We start from the raw sequence: 20,087 nt of genomic DNA, 5'->3' as shown, positions 1-20,087 counted from the left end.
CTCCGCATTCTTGGGCTCGTGCCTTAGAGGCCTTAAGATCTTTATTTTTCCCTGTTGCTAGGTTCGTAGCTATCTCTCTAAACGCCTGGCTAAACACAGGGCCTTACTCCATAATTAACAGATCTGCGAGGCCGAGAGTGTTTGGAAGAAAAACGAAAGAGAAGTTTGTCATTCACAAGCTAGGAGCGTTGGAATCTTGGCTGTCAGGGCTTTCCCCGCCCCCGCCCCCCCCCCCTTTCTAACTTTGAACTTACTCAGAACAAAAAGAAAAGACCAGTGGGTTCAAACGGGATCATTTGAAGCAGTACAGTTCAGGAAATTTTCTGCTGAGTTGCACCTGCCCTTTCTGACATCAGCCGGCTATAGTATTTCTCTTTCAATTTACATCTGTCAGTCTCCTACCTGTGTGGGTTGAAGGGGTTTGAGGCCCCCGAGAAAGGGCCTAGAATAACCCAGAGAGGACGTGGAGTCTGTGGCGGCCCGTGCACATGTCATCGTGTGTAGGACCAGCTTTCTCATGTTCTTTGAAGGATTTTTTTTTTCAGTGCAAAGACATTCCTCGAACTGCCCAAAGTGTTTTCCTCTTAATTTCTAGTAGAAATGACTTGACATCAACCACAGGCTGTTCGTGGCTCGTTTAGGTCTCAGTGGAGTGAGCTTTCTGCAGAGCAGTGCTAAGTTCAAGGAATTCTGTCTCCCTTTGCGGCCCCCAACACGATGCTTCTGTATTTATGGTCAGGCATCACATGTACACGCATGCACACACACACACACATCAACATTAGGCCCTGTGGGCTGTCTGACATTCCCCTTCTGCATCTCTCACTGTTTGCTGTTTAGAAACCTCTCCCTGGCAATGTCTTATCTGGTACAGAGACCTAACCGGCCCCTCCCCAATCTCTGTTCAAGCGCTGACCTCAGCCATACAGTTCAAAAGGGTTAACCGTATCTCCAAACTCTCAGTGTGCTCTTGCCAGCATGACATTGTTTCATCTGTCTTGTGAGTGTGACCCTCTGGTGATTTGGTTGTGGCTACGAGGGCCGGCCAGTGAGCCCTAGGGAATCTGCCTGTCTTTCCCTCACTAGCACTGAGATTACAGACACGTGCCAGCCTTGCTTGGCTTTTATGAGGGTTCTGGGACTCCAGACTCATGTCCTCATGTTTGCACACCAGGGGCTTTACTGACCAAGCCATTTCTCCAGCCCTTGACGTCATTGTTACACCCACCAGCCAGCCAACCAACTGACCAGCCAACAAGCATGCATCGAGCACCTGCTAGTTGCTAGAAATCATTCCCAGTGCAAAATAAACAATCCCTGTGTTCATGGCATTTAACATTTGATAGCAGGGGTCATGATTCCTATTCTTTAAGAGACAAAGGCATGGGGAGGTTAAATTGTGAGCTTGGCTTAGAATCCAAGTGCCGTCTTTTTCAGATCTTTTTGTTTGTTTGTTGCTTTTTATTCAAGACAGACTTTCCCTGCATAGCTCTGGCTGCTCTGGAATTTGCTCCGTAGACCAGGTTGGCCTCAACCTCAGAGATCTGACGGCCTCTGCCTCCCGAGTGTTGGGATTTAAGGTGTGCAGCACCACTTTGGGCTCCCCCGCCCCCATCCTAGGCAGAGGATGATAAGATCAGTCTTAGGAGGCATGCAGTTGACAATTCTGTTGATAGAGGAGAGGCAAGGGTGGAGCTGAGCTATCTGCTACAGCTCTTCTAAGCCTGGCCTCATGCTCTCAGTGCCCTGCGAGGGCCTCATGATTCACAGGCTCTTATCTTGTCCCTGTGCCGCCTCTCTCTTCCGTCACCCAGCCCCGGTGTCATGGCTGTCACTACTGTCATTTGAACTACCTTCCAATCCCTGTCTCTCTGTCTTCCTCTATCATCCTCACTTGGAAAAACCTGAACCCCGGCCAAATCCAATCTGCTGCTGTTTGTACTCTTTCAGAAATGGGACTTTTATGCGACTAAGCTAAAACATCTATGTGGACAGATCGCAGCTATTCCATCGCTGGCCACAAGTGGCCATTTGCTGCTGCCCGCCCATCTCCCACCCCTTCCTAGACAGCTGTTTCTCACTTTCTCTTCTCAGTCATCAAACACCTCCTTCCCCTCCTCCATCTCTGCTTGGAATCTGGTTTCCTCTTCACGAGGAGAAAACAGAAGTGGCTGCAAGAGACTTGCAGAGGCTCCTGAGCCTCTACTTGTTATTGTTCCTCTCTCTCTCTCTCTCTCTCTCTCTCTCTCTCTCTCTCTCTCTCTCTCTCCCCTGCTAGTGCTCCAGATGACCCACCCTTGGCCCTGTCACAGTTCAGGGCCTTCCCTTTGCACTGAGTTTTCCTCATCACCTACATAGAAGTCTCCCTTTTTCCCCATGCAGCAAGAGGTGGCGGTGTGTGTATGTAATCTCGGCACTCAGAAATGAGGCGCAAGGGTCATGAGTGTGAAGCTAGCACAGCTCCGAGAAAGTCCCCGCCGCTTCTGTATCCATGGCTCTCTAACTTCCTAATGCTGTGACCCTTTAATACAGTTCCTCATATTGTGTTGACCCCCAACCATAAAATGATTCCATTGTTACTTTATAACTGTAATTTTACTATGGTTATGAATCATAATGCAAATATCTGATATGCAATATGTGACCACCCACCCCCAAGCGTGTCTTAACCCACAGGTTGAGTATCACTGCTTTATTAGCATCAGCTCATAAAGCTGAATGTTTGGGATCATACCCATTTGCATGTAAACGTGTCACTGTTTTCTCCATCTGAAAAAAGAATAAAACAGTCAAACCTCTTTCTTGGTTCTCTATCACCTCCTGTCAACCTGCCACAGAAAATGTCTTAATGTTATTTTATTTCTTTATTTTCTCCTCCAACTCTTTTCTTGAGCCACTCCAGCTTAGAGCTCACGGCCATCTCTGGGCCAAGCTTTGATCTCAAGTCTCCAATGAGCTCCATTACTGATGAGACCAGTGCTCTCCTCCTTTCTCTCTAGACCTCCCCTTTCTGCCCTTCCTTCCTTGGAACTCTGTCTTCACTTGGCCCTACAACTCTATGTGTTTCTCCCCACAACCCACAGGGGCCTGTTTCCATGTCATCCAGTCCCTGAGCAATGGTGGAGCCCAGACATCTGCCATCTTACATCCTCGACCATGGAGACCAAATCTAGATTCATGACCTTAAATGCCACTTTCCCTCTGAATCTTAGCCCCCAAACCCAGATCTGCATATGTGGCTATCTATGCAGCATTTATGCTTGGACAGGCACTGGCAGATGTAACTGAGCACATTTAAATCTGCTCCTTGTCTCCACCCTTCTCTTGTAATACGAGCAGCGGGCTGCGTCCCCGGCACCCGGCCACCCGCATGGCTAGTTTATGCCCCGAAATAACAACACACAAACTGTATTCATTTAAACACTCCCTGGCCTATTTCTATTAATGTGTGTACCCAAGGTGCGCTTACCAGGAAGATTCTAGCCTACATCCATCCTGGGTTGGAGCTTCATCGCGTCTGCCCTGGAGAGCAGCGCCTTGCATCTGAGCTCACTTCCTCTTCCTTCCAGCATTCTGTTCTGTTTACTCCGCCCACCTAAAGGCTGGCCTATCTAATAGGCCAAGGCAGTTCCTTTATTAGCCAATGATCTTCCTCCATCATTCTCTCCTCGCCATCTTCCCCAGTTGGGAAAGCGAAGTTCCAAAGTATCTAATGTTCTGCCTTCATCTCTCTTCTGATGACCTCTGCTCCATCGGTGCGTCTCTCCCCCCCACCCCCCCAGATAATTTCTAGAGCTTGGCCATTTACCGTCTCCACAGCTGCCACCCTAGGATCAGGGAGAAGAGCATTTCCAAAGAGCAGAGCAGCCTGCTCAGTACCACGAGGCAGGGCAGTCTGCACCTTGGTAATTTCTCAGAAGGGATTCAGAGGAGAGACCTGAGCCCAGGAAAGCTGCCTAGTGCATTGGCCCATTGTGAGATGTGGGGTACAGAAGTCACTGGGAAGATCTGAGGGCCATTACCACGTGACCTGACTGCCTAGAATTTATCTCCCTGTGTATGTGTGTCTGTGTCTTCATAAGAATGTATATGTGCTCTCTCTACCTGTGTTTTTCTGGAGTCCAAACCTTTAGCTGCTTATAATAACTCCACATACAACCTTTTAAGGCTTCCAGAGAGTCCAGTGATCTCTTCTTTCCTGTTTTAAAATGTGTGTGTGTGTGTGTGTGTGTGTGTGTGTGTGTGTGTGTGTGTGCATGCACGTGTGTGCACACATGCATGCTCACCCGTGCATATACACGTGAAAGCCAGAGACGGATGTCAACTGCCTTCCTCTCTCTTTCATTAACTTTGTTTGGAAAAGGTGAAGGAGTGTCGTTTTGTTGTTTTTGAGACAGGATCTCACAATAACCTGCAGCCTACTTCTCAGGTAGACTGGCTACCTAGTGCCTCTGGGATCTGCCATTCTCTGCAGCCCCAGTGTGGGGTCACAGACATATACCATTATGTTTGCCTTGTTACATGGATGCTACGGACCTGAATTCAGGTCTTCATGCTTATACAAGCATTTTCCCTACTGAGCCATCTCCTCAGACCCACAGTGCTCTCAGCTTTGGTCATTCATAAAGCCTACTGCTGAATGCAGCCTCAGTTTCATCTGCATTGTTTTATCTGCATTTGTCTGAGAGGCAGCCATGCTGCAGCCACGGGTTTCTTGGTGCTCATCTCATTCTCTGAAAGCCTATGGGTCTCTACTGCAGCTTCATAGGTAGAAACCAGGCCTTTGTGATTCCCCTGGCCCTCTTTTCTTCTACAAGTGAGTCTTCTGCGTGCATGGGCAGCTGTATCTTGTTGCTAGTTCCCTTTGGGGATTATTGAAGCAGCCTCCTGTTACCCAAGCAACAAAATCTTGAATGCAGAATGGCAGAGGGTCCAGGCCACAGACTTGAGTGTCCAAGAGTCCTCTGCTTGAGCCTCATTTATGAATTGCGGGATTTGGGTTGCATGAATTTACCCAACCTTGTGCGTCAGCACTAAAGAATTGCTTAAAAGACTAAGTGAACCTTTTATATGAAGTGTCTGGCGTATCTCAGTGCATAGTAAATTAACAAAGAAAGAAGACAAAGTAATATTGGTTATTTTGAGATGTCCACACCAGGTATCCACAGCTTCTTGTAGATTCCCAGCTCCCTTTGCAATGAAGTTTGGGTCACGTGATTAGTTACAGCCAATAGGCTAGCAGCAGAAGGTTTATGAGTCACTATAGGGTCAGAGAGTTATGAGCTGGTGTCTCCCTTTAGGTTCTTCCTCCCTCTCTTGACCCAGGAGTATTGATGACTGCATTTTCCCTGTTGCATCATAGCAGAGGAAAGGAGCTCTTGCGAGTGCAAAAAAAAAGTGTGTACATTGTTAGTGTGGTGAGATCGTGGGGTTCATTTGTTACTGCCTTGCTGACCAATACACTCATCCATGATGGAAAAATCAGTCTGTACTTCTGGAGCTCTTGATGATAATGATAATAACAGTAGCTGTAACTGCTACCCTTTCTTGAGCCCTAGGGAGAGACTGCAAAGCTGTTTGCCTTTCACCCTCTCAGGTATCATGTTAGGGACATGGGTTTGCTACTACACAATAACTGTATTCTTTTTTTAAATTATGTTTTTAAAATAATCTCTTTTAAGTTCTCATAAACAACTTCAATGATGAAAAGACTGCTTGGGGGCAAGAAATTTAGTCTACAACAGAGTTAATTCTCCTCAGAAATCTGAAAAACAAGTTTTTTTTTTAATTGCTCTTAGGTTACTTGAGAGTTGCAAAGTAAAAATAACTAATCTTGAAAATTGGCAGAAGCCAACCCAAATGTCATTGAGCACATGCTGAACACGGTGGATGTCGGTGGTTAGTTAACTTCCTTCTAAACCAGGGCAGTGAATTTTGAATTGGTTCATAATTGCTATTATTAGGAAGAGCCCTCATCCATCACTAAAGCTGTCTACTGCCACTACTATTAAAAAGGGAGCCCAACAGTCTCTCAACTCAAGTGACCCTGTGTGTAGAGGCCATTGACCAACAGAGTCTCAGCCCCCCCGCCCCTCAACAGGGTTGGTCCAGAATGTGAGTGGCAGAAACCCTAACCAGTCAAAAGTCAGGCTGCATACTGGGTAGGTTCGCTAAGGACAGTTTGCATCAGGAAACTGCACAAAGCAGGATAATAGACTGAATTTGCTGTGTGTGACAGGTGTCAAATCATCTATGCTACAGCAAGCAGCTGGTGGAAGCCGCCCCTAATCTAAACTCCCCAAAGTTTCATCTTTGCTCCAACTTAGAGTGACACCTATGAGCTGGGGGAGGGAGGTGGCGCTGGCGCCAGTGTGAAGCTGAGATCTGAGGCTTCTCTGGTGGGTTTTTGCCCTTGCCCTAGAGGTTTCTGTCATCCTTAAGGCTTTCTAGCCTCGATCCTCCCCACCTCTTTCTGTCTTGGAGAACAAAGTAGCTTTCTGCATAGACAGGGGTCTGTTTCTGAAAGTGTCATTGGACTGAGAATAACTGCTTGTGACTAAAGCAAGCAGTCCTGGTGACCTTTTGGGGTCAGCACACACAGGCTTGCTCCCTCCAGGGTCTAGCCCAAGACACCTGGACATTCCACTACCCCCTGCCGGTTTGCGGGTAGTCCTAGAGGTCACCTACCCCGTCCTTTCCCCAGGGAGGCAAACTGGTGAGCCTGATCCCTTCTCATCTTATACATCTGAGTCTGGAAGCTGAGGCTCTGGAAGCGGTTTCTCCACTCAACATGCTCCCCCATACCTAGCTGAGGGAGGCATCCACTTCCTCAGACTCCCCCAAGTGGCCACTCCTGACAGTTGGTTTATGCATCAAATTGAACAAGCCCTTATTAAGTCCCTTGTGAGCCTGCTGCTTTTTGTCCTTAGGACACAAAGAATATGTTAGACATATTTCCCACCCTGGGAAGATGAGACTTGCATATTAGGCATTTAATCGAGACGGTATATAATGGAGGGCTAAGTTGCCACCATTAGCTACAGGTTTAGCATCGGGCATCTGCCTTCAGATCATATCAGCAGGTTGGCTGTTTGGCTACAGGCAAGGACCTGATCCTTCTTAAACCATTGTGTTCCCCACCACTACCAAGAGTCCTGGCCTCCAGACATTTCTATGGGAATTCAGGGAAAGAATGTGTGTAGAGGTTCTGGACTGTAGCACATCCCCTTCTGTTCTCTGCCCTTCCCTTTTCTCTTCCTGTCATTAGCGATTGCTGAGTTTGAATGGTCAGTTACCCAAGCTTTATCTCAGGAGGCCCCTTTCACTCCATCCATTGCTGCCAATCCCTCAGCCTGTTCACACTGTTCCTTCTCAAACCCCTGTTGATTACACCTGCCATCTGGCTCCGCATCAGTTTTTTTTTTTTTTTTTTGGTTTTTCGAGACAGGGTTTCTCTGTGGTTTTGGAGCCTGTCCTGGAACTAGCTCTTGTAGACCAGGCTGGTCTCGAACTCACAGAGATCCGCCTGCCTCTGCCTCCCAAGTGCTGGGATTAAAGGCGTGCGCCACCACCGCCCGGCACGCATCAGTTTTTGATGATTACTAACTAAGCCCGTGCTTCACTCCAGAACTCTCCTCACTGCCTCCCCTTAATGGCAGTGTCACCTCCTTCTAACCAGATGACCACTTCCTTGCCCAGTTCTCCAGTTGCTAATTATTTTACATACGTCACCCCCAACTTCCTCACAAAAATCAGTACAGGACTGCCCCCCAATGTCCCACAGAATCCTGGCATCTAAAGGAATGCGCACCTAAACCTAGAATTCTTTGTTCATGACTCCTGAAGAGTCTTCCATTCATCCTTCCAGTTTGAACTCAAACTCACTTTGTTTGGATCCCTTCCTTTAACCGGGACTGGCTTAGCAGCTCCTCCTCCATGTTCCTTTAACACCTATGTTTACAAGATCATTGAGTAATTTTGTTTCATATCTGTCTCCCCTAACAGCATATGGTCATCTTGGAGAAGGGACTGTGTCTTACTCGTCTTTTCATGATCTTATTCAAAAAGAACTGGAAGCTGGGCAGTGGTGGTGCCTGCCTTTAATTCCAGCACTTGGAAGGCAGTGCTCTGAGTTTACGGCCAACCGGGTCTACAGAGGGAGTTCCTGGACAGCCAGGACTACTGAGAGAAACCCTATCTCAGAAATATGAAAACAAACCAAATCAAAACAAAACCCCATGCAGAAGAAAATATTAAAAAAGAGCTGAAAAGATGCGAGGGCATAGGAAACAAAGGATAGATGATGATGATGGTGATGATGATGATAATGATGATGATGATGGTGGTGGTGGTGGTGATAATGGTGATAATGATGATGGTGATGATGATGGTGATGATGATGATGGTGGTGATGATGATGATGGTGATGATGATGATGATGATAATGATGATGATGATGATGGTGGTGGTGGTGATAATGATGATGATGATGATGATGGTGATGATGATGGTGGTGGTGATGATGATGGTGGTGATGCTGATGATGGTGATGATGATGGTGGTGATGGTGGTGGTGATGATGATGATGGTGATGATGGTGATGATGATGATGGTGATGATGATGGTGGTGATGGTGGTGGTGATGATGATGGTGATGATGATGATGGTGATGATGATGGTGGTGATGATGGTGGTGATATGATGATGATGGTGGTGATGGTGGTGATGGTGGTAGTGATGATGATGATGATGGTGATGATGGTGATGATGATGATGGTGATGATGATGGTGGTGATAATGATGATGGTGGTGATGATGGTGGTGGTGATGATGATGGTGGTGATGATGGTGGTGGTGATGATGATGATGGTGATGATGATGATGGTGATGATGATGATGATGATGGTGGTGGTGATGATGATGGTGATGGTGATGATGGTGGTGGTGATGATGATGATGATGGTGATGATGGTGATGATGATGATGGTGGTGATGGTGGTGCTGATGATGATGATGGTGATGATGATGATGGTGATGATGATGGTGGTGATGGTGGTGGTGATGATGATGATGGTGATGATGATGATGATGATGATGATAATGGTGGTGGTGATGATGATGGTGGTGATGATGATGATGATGATAATGGTGATGATGGTGGTGATGATGATGAGGGTGATGATGATGATGGTGATGATGATGATGGCGATGATGATGGTGGTGATAATGATGATGATGATGGTGGTGGTGATGATGATGGTGGTGATAATGATGATGGTGATGATGATGGTGGTGATGGTGGTGGTGATGATGATGATGGTGATGATGATGATGGTGATGATGATGATAATGATGATGATAATGATGATGATAATGGTGGTGGTGATGATGATGGTGGTGATGATGATGATGATGATGATGATGGTGGTGATGATGGTGGTGATGATGATGAGGGTGATGATGATGATGGTGATGATGATGATGGCGATGATGATGGTGGTGATAATGATGATGATGATGGTGGTGGTGATGATGATGGTGGTGATAATGATGATGGTGATGATGATGGTGGTGATGGTGGTGGTGATGATGATGATGGTGATGATGATGATGGTGATGATGATGGTGGTGGTGATGATGATGGTGGTGATGATGATGATGGTGATGATGATGATAATGGTGATGATGATGATGGTGATGATGATGGTGGTGATGATGATGATAATGGTGGTGGTGATGATGATGATGGTGATGATGATGGTGATGATGATGATGGTGATGATGATGATGGTGATGATGATGATAATGGTGGTGGTGATGATGATGATGGTGATGATGATGATAATGGTGATGATGGTGGTGGTGGTGATGATAGTGGTGATGATGATGATGATCATGTTGGTGATGATGGTGATGATGATGGTGATGACGATGATAATGATGGTGGTGGTGATGATGTTGATGAATGAGTAGTTGGGTAGATGAATAGTTAAATGGACAGATAGATGGATGGGTATGTGGCTGACTGAAATGGATCAGTTCAACAGGGATCAAAACTGGTCATATGTTGAATGCATCAAGGTCTTCAACAACCACACAAAACCAAGACTGTGCTTCTTAAAGATTCACAGATGACGTCAAAACCATGACTGCAACTCAGCAACCAGTGGGCTTTTGGCTTTGATCCATAGGGAAGTTTAGAGGTGCCTCTGATCATAGAAGAAAAGGGGACACATGCATGAGCCCTGTGCTAGCTTGACCTGGCAGCCTCCTGCTGCCCTCCTGCATCCTTGTTGGTTGTGTCATGTCCATTGAGCTCCACGTTCAGACCATAGTTCATTTTAGCTCAAACTGTGACTAGAGATTGCCACCTCCAGTGCCAGAGTCATCGAAGCAGGTGGCATCAAAGCACCAAAGCCAACAGCCACCATCTGCAACATTCTGGAGAACAGCTTGTTTCTCTCCCTTCGATACTCAAGAAGTCTGATAAGTGGCCTCCTTGCTTGAAGTTTCACTTTCTTTCGAACCAAGCTATCACTCCTACAGAGAGCTTTTAGAGGAAGACCTTTGGTCCGTTGTTTCACCAAGGAAAAGTGAATAAGGCGTAGAGTGACCTGGAGGTACAATATTATGCTCCTGATATGGAGAACTGGCGTGTGACCCAACCAAGTGGCAGTGGAAAGGCCTTGGGGCTACTGGGATCCGAGCCCAGCCTGGCCGCCAGGAATCCTCATTCAGGGAAGCAGCCGGGAGAGCACAGTTGGCTAAATTAGGTTGTGTTTTTATTTTTGCCCAGCCGTAAATACCGGCAAAGAAATGAAAACTATTCCTTCCCTTTTGGGAGCCTCAGAGTCAAACTGGCTTTATTTTTAGCTGTAGCTCTGGGCTCTGTCTAGGGCTTTTAGCACACTGTGCACCCTGCTCACCGCTGTAAGAGGCAGAGGGCTGGACTTCAGGGGTTTTGCCTAGACCTGAGTGCTGGGTGTCTGGATGGAATTCTTAGCAGACTTTATGCAGCTGTGACGACAAGGGTGGTTTCAGACAGACCGAAAGCAAGACCCAGTTCTTGCCTGAAAGGCCACCAAGAGAGTTCTTTTCAGGCAGGGCCGTGTACTCCGAGCAAGTCAGTGTCTGGTGAGGGTGGAGGAAGTGGCCATGCCATCCTAGATGAAAAGAAACAGAATGAAAAGTGAGGCAAGGGAAAGGGCCAAGCCCTTTTGTTCTGTCGAGGCTTTGAGCGCTCTGGTTCAGGACCTGAAGCCAGCTGACTGTCCAGATCCTGCTACGGCACCCCTGAGAGATGCTGTGGCCTCCGCCTGGCCTGCATCACTGGCTTTGAATCCATTATGTAAGAGACGGGGACAATAACAACCCAGGCCTTAAGCTCTGCCGTGAGATTCTGCCAGGGCAGCCTGAAGCACAACACTTGGTATGCAGGGCAGCAGGTGGGATCAGCCATTCTCAATCGTGCCATCATGTGGCATCCAGCCCTTCCACGTGCAGCAGGCCAGTTCTCCCTGGAACACACAGGAGTAGAGTTATTCTGCAGCTGGAAAACCAAGGGTCAAAGGATTCAGTAACTTGTCCTCAGATCTACAGTGAGAATATAATCAATCAAACCTGAACCCAGCACTGGTCAGCCCCAGTCCTAACACCATGCTTTCTATAGGACCAGTGACTTCTGTGTCCTATTAAAGGACTTATCACTAACCACATAGGAATTACTTACTCTAAGCAGGGGGCTGGTTTTCTCAGCCTTGGGCTTCCCAGTTTCATGGCAGGATTGTGCAAAGAAGATACCAGAAGTGATTTTTTTTAAAGCAGAAAGAAGCAAACTCATGGAGACAGACTGTAGAATGGTATCTATCAGAGTCTGTTAAAAGGAAAAACTGGGGAGTTGTTTAATGGATAGACTCAGCTGTGTGTGACGAATAAATCCTAGAGATTAGTCATACAACCAGAAGGATACAGTCCACACTACTGTGCCCCATGCCTCTGAACTGTGTGCTTAGAAACGGAGAAGACAGCTAACCTCATGTTGTATGATTTTAGCATCATTTGTAAACAATTAGAAAAAAGATCACAGGTACTGGAGAGAGACCACTGTAGAGGGAGGCCGGGGGTGAGAACGTTTTTTGTCCATATTCCCAGCCTTTTTGTTCCATCTTCACACTGATCAGAAGCCTCCTCGGCACTTTCCCTGGTCCCACCCATGTGGCACAAACTTTGTCAGGGTCCAGTTGTGTGCTTTTTGAAGGACACTTATCAGGCGACATCGTAAATGCTTTTCTCCTTCATGCTTGGCCCTTTCTGACCTCCTTCGAGTCCCTGGTTTCCCTGCAGCGTTTGTCTATAGGATGGGAGAAGAGAGTAGTAGGCAAGTCTCCCTTACAGAGTCACGTTGTCTTGGAGGACACGTAGGGGAAGAACCGGGCTTAGACTTCACTGCTGAGAAACTCGGTACAAATCCTGGCTTTCTCCTCAGTTTGCCTAGCTCTAACATGGGGGTAACAGTTGTTCCCTGAAACTGCCTTCGGCCTCTGTGAAAAGTTGCAATGCAAACCAGCATGGAAATAGGTAGGGACAGAGTCCCCTCTGGCTTGATTACCTCAAGAAAGCAGCCCTCATCAATATCACAACAGAGGCTTAGTGTCCCTTGGGAACCTCTACCGTGGGTTTTCAGGAGACACTGGACTGTTTTCTGTGTTCATCAGTTTTGAACCACGGTGACCACAATTCCTGACTTGGATAAGGAAGGAAAGGTTTTTGTTTTTTGTTTTTAATTTGGCTCTTTCAGAGTTTCAATTCATCATGGCAGGAAAGGCATGGTCTCAGAGAAGCTCACTCGGTGGTAGGAGGGAGGAATATGCGATCGGTGGACCAGAGAACAGGGAGAATATTGGAACCTCCAGAGGCTCTTTCCTTAATCATATATTTCTGCCAGCCAGACCCCAGCCCTCTAAAGGTTCTACACAATCTCCAACTAGCCCTGACACCCGGAGAACCAAGCATGAGCTTGTCAGGTTCTGATCATAAAAGCTCTGTTGGCAGTTGCCCAGTATAGACATCTCTATATGACTGAGTTTAACGGCAAGCCATACTTTTTACCCAGAGTTTGGGCCCCTATTTGGGGCAGGTTTCTCGATTAGCTGCAGTGATGAAAACCCACCATGCTGTCATATCCCATAAATATATCTTAATTGCTTTTAGCTTAGAAGAAAATAAACTTTTAGGTTGAAATAAATGCCTTCTAGTAAATGTATAACACACTTATTTTTATACTTGGACAGATATAATACGTAAAAATATCTTATGGATAAAGCAGCCCAGAAAAGGCCAAAGGGTCAAAGACCCTTGAATGTCACAGTGCAGCCCTGCTGTGCCCCCCATGGCAGAGATTGGTTCTGGGTCCCTCACCCATACTGATCCGACTTGCCCTCTTTTCTGTTCCTATGGCAACTACCATCTGCTCCATCACCACTATTATTTAAGACTTGGTACATTTTCTCTGATATTTAATTCATGCTATGAAAAGCTCAAAAGTGTTGACTGGAGTCCACGGGAAAGAAGGTTGTCACCATTGAGTGATGTCTGTCCTAGACTCGCGACTGAGGAGGGGAGGCAGCCGGTGTGCTCGGTTTGCACCCATGACTGACATGGATTTCTATCTCCAGCCTGACTACAAACTCTGTTATAATGGCATATACACCTTATGTGTGTCGAGCATACCATGCTGAAAGATCTAGAAAGTCTCTTCCTGGGGATGAATCGATTGATCAAAGCAATGTCGTCTCTCTCTCTCTCTCTCTCTCTCTCTCTCTCTCTCTCTCTCTCTCTCTCTCTCTCTCTCTCTCTCTCTGTATGTGTGTGTGTGTATGCTGTCTGTGCTCGACACCCCTTTGACATCTTTTCATTCATCTTTTCCTCCCCAGACGCCTGAACAAGAACAAGCTCCAGGTCCTTCCAGAATTGCTTTTCCAGAGCACACCGAAGCTCACCAGACTGTGAGTAGCGTTCATGTGTATTCTCTACCTTGCGTCTCACCTGGCTTCGGTCTCATGGACACTGTGGTTGTTGTGGGGCGTGTCACCCGTGCCGTGTGGAGCTTCAGAGCAGAGTCTGCCTTCTAGCTCCTTTTGTCAGAGCCGGGTGGCTTTATTGACCAGTGGAGGCGAACAGTGTGTGGTGATGGATTTTCTTTTTCCCTTGCAAGGGAAAGGAAGGGCTTCCATTGGGTCTGAACTTACTGCATGGAATTTCCCCGAGAGGGGTTGGGGTGACTTTATTCATCAGAAGCTGCCTGTGTGTGTTCTTAATATCAAGTCACTAAACTCACTGCCTTGCTGACTGCAGCAGTCCCTGCCCATGGCTTACTTCTTGCCATTGACAGTCCAGGAACTCTGGGTCTTCAGGTTTATGGTTTGATGGAAAAATAAAGAAAATTTGATTTTTCACATTATTTTCCAGAATCGTTTGGGTGCATATATTCATTGTGACAACTTAGAAGCTTGGGAGCTTGAGGTGCAGACTGTGGTAGAGACCGTGACTCATGGCTTACGGAGTTCTCTGCAAATGCTAGTTATTGACAGTGAACTTGAAACCCTGCTGGCGTGGATGACAGGTGAACTGTGCTGCCCAAGGGCGCTCTGAATGGAACATCAGTGTCTGACAAGCAGAGTCATAGTCTGTCTGAGAAGACACTAACATGACTGGGGCGGCTCCCGTGTTATAGCCACCAGTCTCCTTCCCCATGGCTGGGTTTAATGCCTACTTATGCAATCAAACCGTGCCTGTAGACTGGAATAAACTGGAAAATAGGAAACACATGTCACTGTGTGCACTTAAGCCCTGAATTAGAAATACATACTTATGTATGTGCGTGCGTATAAACACAAGCACACACACCCCCTATGCATATAAATACATTTGCAAAGAGCAAGAGGAATGGGCCTGGGCTGGCATTCAGAAGATCAGTGGTCCTGTTGGATTTCTTCAGGACAGATCTGTGCTTGTCAGTGGCCTCTTCTTTGAGTGCACCCCCTGTTTTTGGTTCTCTTGTTCACCTAGTTACTTTCCTAAAAGTAAGAAAGAAAATGACCTCCCTTTCCCTGCCTCCGATCTATATCCACCTGGATGGACACATAGCCCAAGGAAACGCATAGCCTGGTCACCTAACCAAACTAAACAAGCAGTGGATCCGCCATAAATTGTCCTAATTTTCCACAAACTGTTCCCTGTACCATCCTCACTCAGTATCCTTGGAGCGTTGATCCGCAGACTGACAGGTAACTAAATTCTCAGCTGACTGTGTCCTTGTATAAAATTAGCAGATATTTGTATCTGAATATCTGTGCACACCTTCCCCCATACTTTAAGTCATTTCTTAGACTTGTCATTCTTCACCGAATGGAAATACTATGTAAATAGTGGATGTTGTAACTGGAGGTTTCTCCCTGTCCCCCTGCCAGTTCCTGAATAACCACTCTAAGGCTTAATATTAATTATAAACAGTTTGGCATATTAGCTCAGGTTTATTATTAACTAGCTCTTATAACTTAGATTAGCCCTTTTCTGTTAGTCTCATTTTACTACGACGTTCATGGCTTATTACTTCACATCTTGCTTCTCTGGCAGCTGCTGGAGTCTCCCTGACTCTGCCTTCTTTATCCCTGTATCTTTGCTTGGATTTCCTGCCTGGCTCTATTTTGCCTGACTATTGCTCAAATCATCTTTATTAGCCAATGGTAATAAAACATATTCACAGCATACAGAAGGGCATGCCACATCAGAATGTATTACATGTGTTAGGAATTCCAACCAGGAAGCTTTGTGCATGCGCAGTGGCGGTAGTTTTCTCTCTAGAATTTCCCACCAAGAGGAGGAACTAGCAGAGACTCACTCAGTGTGCCCTGAGTAGCCATGTGTCCCCTCGATGACTTCATTGCTGCTTATCATTCCACTCTTACCAAGTCATGCAGGTATATGCTGTTCTCCTGGGATCTCCGCATCGGTGTCTGGGTGGAAGGAGGCTCTGGTGGCCGCAGCTGCTGAGGACTTTGACAGAGTGGAATCGGGATAGGAGAACTCTATTGGTTTAAGTTCAGCTAGGTAGTTTTCCTATATTCACAGAGTCTCCCTAAAGCCACCAGGCAATGCCTGTTTTGTGCCAAGAGTCCTGAGCCAGACAGAGAAGTTTCCGGTGTTGTTAACCACTGTCTGCAATGCTGGCTGTAAGACCCGGAGCTGGAACTCACTGGTTTTGTCCTAATGGCCCCTTTCTAAGAGTTTGGAGAGCTCCTTCCCTGTGCCTGTCTTCCTAGTAAACGGAACTGCCTCTTGTCCCTTCTCCCAGCCGCTCAGGGGAACCATGAGTGCCCAGTGAGATAATAGTGTAATCGTGTCTTTGCTAGGGTTGAGCATAATGGGATAGGTGAAGGACCAACGTACCTATAGCTGCCTCTCTAGTTGTTGTTTTTACAACCTCAGCTTTGGGAGCAGGGGAGCATTCTAGTTGCAGTGGGCATTGAGATACATTATTACCAAGCATTTGCCTCCCGCCGGAGAATTGCAGCCATGAAGGCAGGCACAGTGTTCGACCCATTTGGTGATCATCCTTCTGGGAGTCCTTGGCCAGGCACACAGACTGGCACAGATAGGCACTGAGACAATGATGGCTGGCTGAGTAGGTAGGTGAGTGATATGGGTCCAAGGATACAAGAGGGTTTCTCTGAGAGGTTTGACTCTTTTATTTACCATTCATTCATTCATTCATTCATTCATTCAGTGTACTTTCTTCCGTTGCCTGTTGGAGCCCATCCCTTTTGCTCTGAGCAGAAGCTGTGAAGGATACTTAGCTCACTCTTTGCCCAATCCTGACATATTCTGACTGACTGCCAAAGGCTGAGAGCTAAATATATATAAATATATTTTAAATCGAAGCAACTATATTAACCCAGGTTGGAGCGCTAATCAGCCATCGCTTTTTCTCTTTGGGCTTGATCTTTGATTTTTCTTAATGGCCCCATTATGTCTTTGTCTTATTTTGTCAGCCACTCCAGGGCCTTTTTGGAAGTAAGCAGGGTACAAATTAGAAAATCAATAAATGTGCAATCATGGGTGTGTATACCTATGCCGTCAGCCCTGTTAGGAAAGAGCTCTGCCTCCCAGGAGACACCGCACGTCAGTTCCCTGGGGAGGCAGGCTTGGCATGGGCCGTGCAGCTAACCGATCTGTAGCAGGACATACGAGATAGCAGCACTTCTGGGCTTCGCTCTTGTTATTATCTTCATGGCCAGGGTTTACTCTAAGGATGTTTTTATAAATTCTTTGAGAATTTCATAAATGCCTCCAGTGTGTTTGACCATATTCAGCAGCTGTCCCTCTTAGTTCCTCGCAGATCCACCTAACTCTCCAACCTCAAGTCTTTCATTTTTTAGTCCCTGTGACTAAATACCTGACAAAAAGCAACTTAAAGGAAAGGCTTCTTTTGACTTACAGTTTAAAGGGACACGCTCCTTCATGATGGGGGAAGAAACAAGGGGGCTGCTGGTCCCGTGGCATCCACAGTTCTGAAGTAGGCAGCAGACAGGAAAGCGGGCTATGCTACCAAAACCTCAGTTCCTGCCCCACCCCAGTGACTCACTTCCTCCAGAGAAGCTCCACCTCCTAAAGGTTCCAGGGCCTTCTGAAACAGCACCACCAGTTGAGACTGTTTAAATCTCCATGCCTATGGAGGACATTTCACATTCAAACCATAACCTGTATCTTCTGGAAAGGCCGTGGTGGTATAGGAAGATGGATTTGAAGTGCGGATGGAAAAGAGAAGCAATAGCTACTGATGGCCTGTGTGCTCTATTAATGATACATCTAACTAATGATGTCCGGAAGTGAGAATAGAGGCATCCGAACCCAGAGGAAATGTATCAGTCCGTGTAACTGAGAAGTCCAGTAGTAGTAAAGACTGGGTAGTAAAGACCAGCTGGGGGCAGGGCCAAGGCGGTACCATGAGGATTTCATGTTGCATCCCTTGGAACACTGAACATGATATCAAAGTAAAAACTCACGGTACACTGACTTTGCAGCCCAGGGAGCCCTGTGAAGAGTCTGGTGGAGAAGGACTGAGGGGAGTTTGGCTCCGCAGCTCGCTCTCAGGGATTGTCTAAGCTGACGATCACTGCTCATGGGGCAGTGTCCTCTGATCAAACCAAGTGTGGCAGCACATCCATCCAATTTGTTTGGACAGCAGGTTCCCCACAGAAGGTGGTAGTTTGAGGAGACGCAGTGAGGAATGCCGGTCTTTAACAATAGGTGTCTACAAGTTTATTGCGCATCTGCTCCACACTGCTTTCAGGGAGTGCTTGAGATTCTTGCAGTGATGCATTAGGATAATAGCAACGGGAAGCGCTGGGTGCCAGGTGCTGTTCTGCGCACTTTACATCTGTGAAATCATTCGGTTGTCCTGACAACTCTGCAGGGTAGGTGTGGGGAATCATACCGTGCTTAGTGCTGTTCGGTGAGAGTGAAGCAGAGGCTCAGAGGGCTTGATGAGCTTGCCTGACAAAGTTCGGGCGGAATCCAGGTCTAACTCTGGATAGCTCCAATCCAGAGGCTGCTGTTCTCCATCTCCGCAGAGTGTGTGTTCCTAAGCCCGCTACTCTCCCCATTGCATGGGAAAGTAAAGCACAGCGAGGTCAAATTACTGCTTCATAAATCCCATAGATCTAAGGGGTAGCCCCTCCTGAGAGCTTGGCTTCGGCATTCAGCTTCAGTCTTCACACCGATATTGCCCGCAAACCAATGTCAAATCTGCTTCTAAACCCCGGAAAGTGGAAAGTATGCTAGATTTCCATCCCTGTGGTGACAGATTGGCATCATTAACTTAGAAAAGAAGGTCTCTTGAAGCTCAGCCTTGGAGGTTCTAATCCAGGACAGAGTGGCCTCATTGTTTTTGACCTGTGAGGGGTAAGGGAGCCATGTGTGGAACACGTGGAAGAGTACAACCTCACAGTGAGGAGACAAAGAGAAAGAGGAAGAACAGTGAATAGGGTCCGTGCCGGATAGTTTTATGTCAACTTGACTCAAGCTGGAGCGACTTAAAACGAGGGACCCGCAATGAGAAAGATCCCGCTGAATGCCATTTTCTTAATTAGTGATTGGTGGGGAGGGCCCAGCCCACTCTGGGTGGTGTCAGTCCTGGGCTGGTGGTCCTGGGTCCTATAAGAAATCAGGCAGAACAAGCCACTGGGAGCAAGCCAGTAAGCAACACCCCTGCATGGACTCTGCATCAGCTCCTGCCTCCAGGCTCCTGCCATGCTTGAGTTCCTGTCCAGACATCCTTCATTGATAAACAGTGGTGGGGCAGCATACGCCGACTAAACCCTTTCCTCTTGAACTTGCTTTTGTTCATGGTGTTTCATTATAGCAATAGTAACACTGACTAGGCCAGAGTCCCAGGACACATGTGATTCCGCCAAGTTCTTATCTTACATTTTCCACCATCCCACACTGTCCTGCCAACTGTGGAGTGGACATTATTCTCAGTTGTGTCTCAGGACTACGATGGACCTGTCACAAGTCCTAGTGTTTCTCCAGGGCCTTTGCTGGTCACTGTCCCCTTTCTGCTCTCAGATGTAGTACCCTCTGAACCGGGTGTACCCTCTTGAAGCCTATGTTTTCCCACGTCTGTTCTCAAGTATAATGGGCATGTCCCAGGTATCCCCTACTGCTGCAGTGTGCGCAATGCCAGCAAGGTCTGAGCTCTTTGCATCCTAACAGAAGGACCAAGAGTGGGAACTATGCTTCTGCTTTTTCTGGGATTCCCAATGATCTGAGACTAGGAGGTGATGAGGGAAAAGAGCTAAAGGTTGTCCGTATGCACTTTGAGAACAATTGCTTCCCCCTGTCAGTCTTAGATCATCATCAGAAAGGTAGATAGTAATTCACCAATGTCTCTGGGAGCGTTGTGAGGATAAATGGATAGATACCAGGAGTATTGAATACGGCACATAGTAATTGCTCAGTAAAGACTGCGGTCAGCTCCTGTCAGCTAGTGAATGGGCAGTGTGCATGCTATGCTTTGGGCTCTGTGG

General features: G+C 47.0%; 1 protein-coding gene across 1 annotated transcript in view; it reads left to right on the top strand.

Moving 5' to 3' along the window:
• Slit3 (slit guidance ligand 3) overlaps positions 1-20,087 on the top strand; it is a 593,809-nt gene that overhangs the window by 95,873 nt on the left and 477,849 nt on the right. Inside the window, exon 4 of the mRNA XM_075941332.1 lies at positions 13,932-14,003. Within this exon, the coding sequence (XP_075797447.1) occupies positions 13,932-14,003 (72 nt within the window). The remainder of the gene's footprint in view (positions 1-13,931; positions 14,004-20,087) is intronic.

This window comes from Microtus pennsylvanicus, chromosome 11 (assembly GCF_037038515.1).
Source record: "Microtus pennsylvanicus isolate mMicPen1 chromosome 11, mMicPen1.hap1, whole genome shotgun sequence".
NCBI classification, from domain to species: domain Eukaryota; kingdom Metazoa; phylum Chordata; class Mammalia; order Rodentia; family Cricetidae; genus Microtus; species Microtus pennsylvanicus.
The sequence above is the reverse complement of the archived record's forward strand: the minus strand, read 5'-3'. Positions and strand labels throughout refer to the sequence as shown.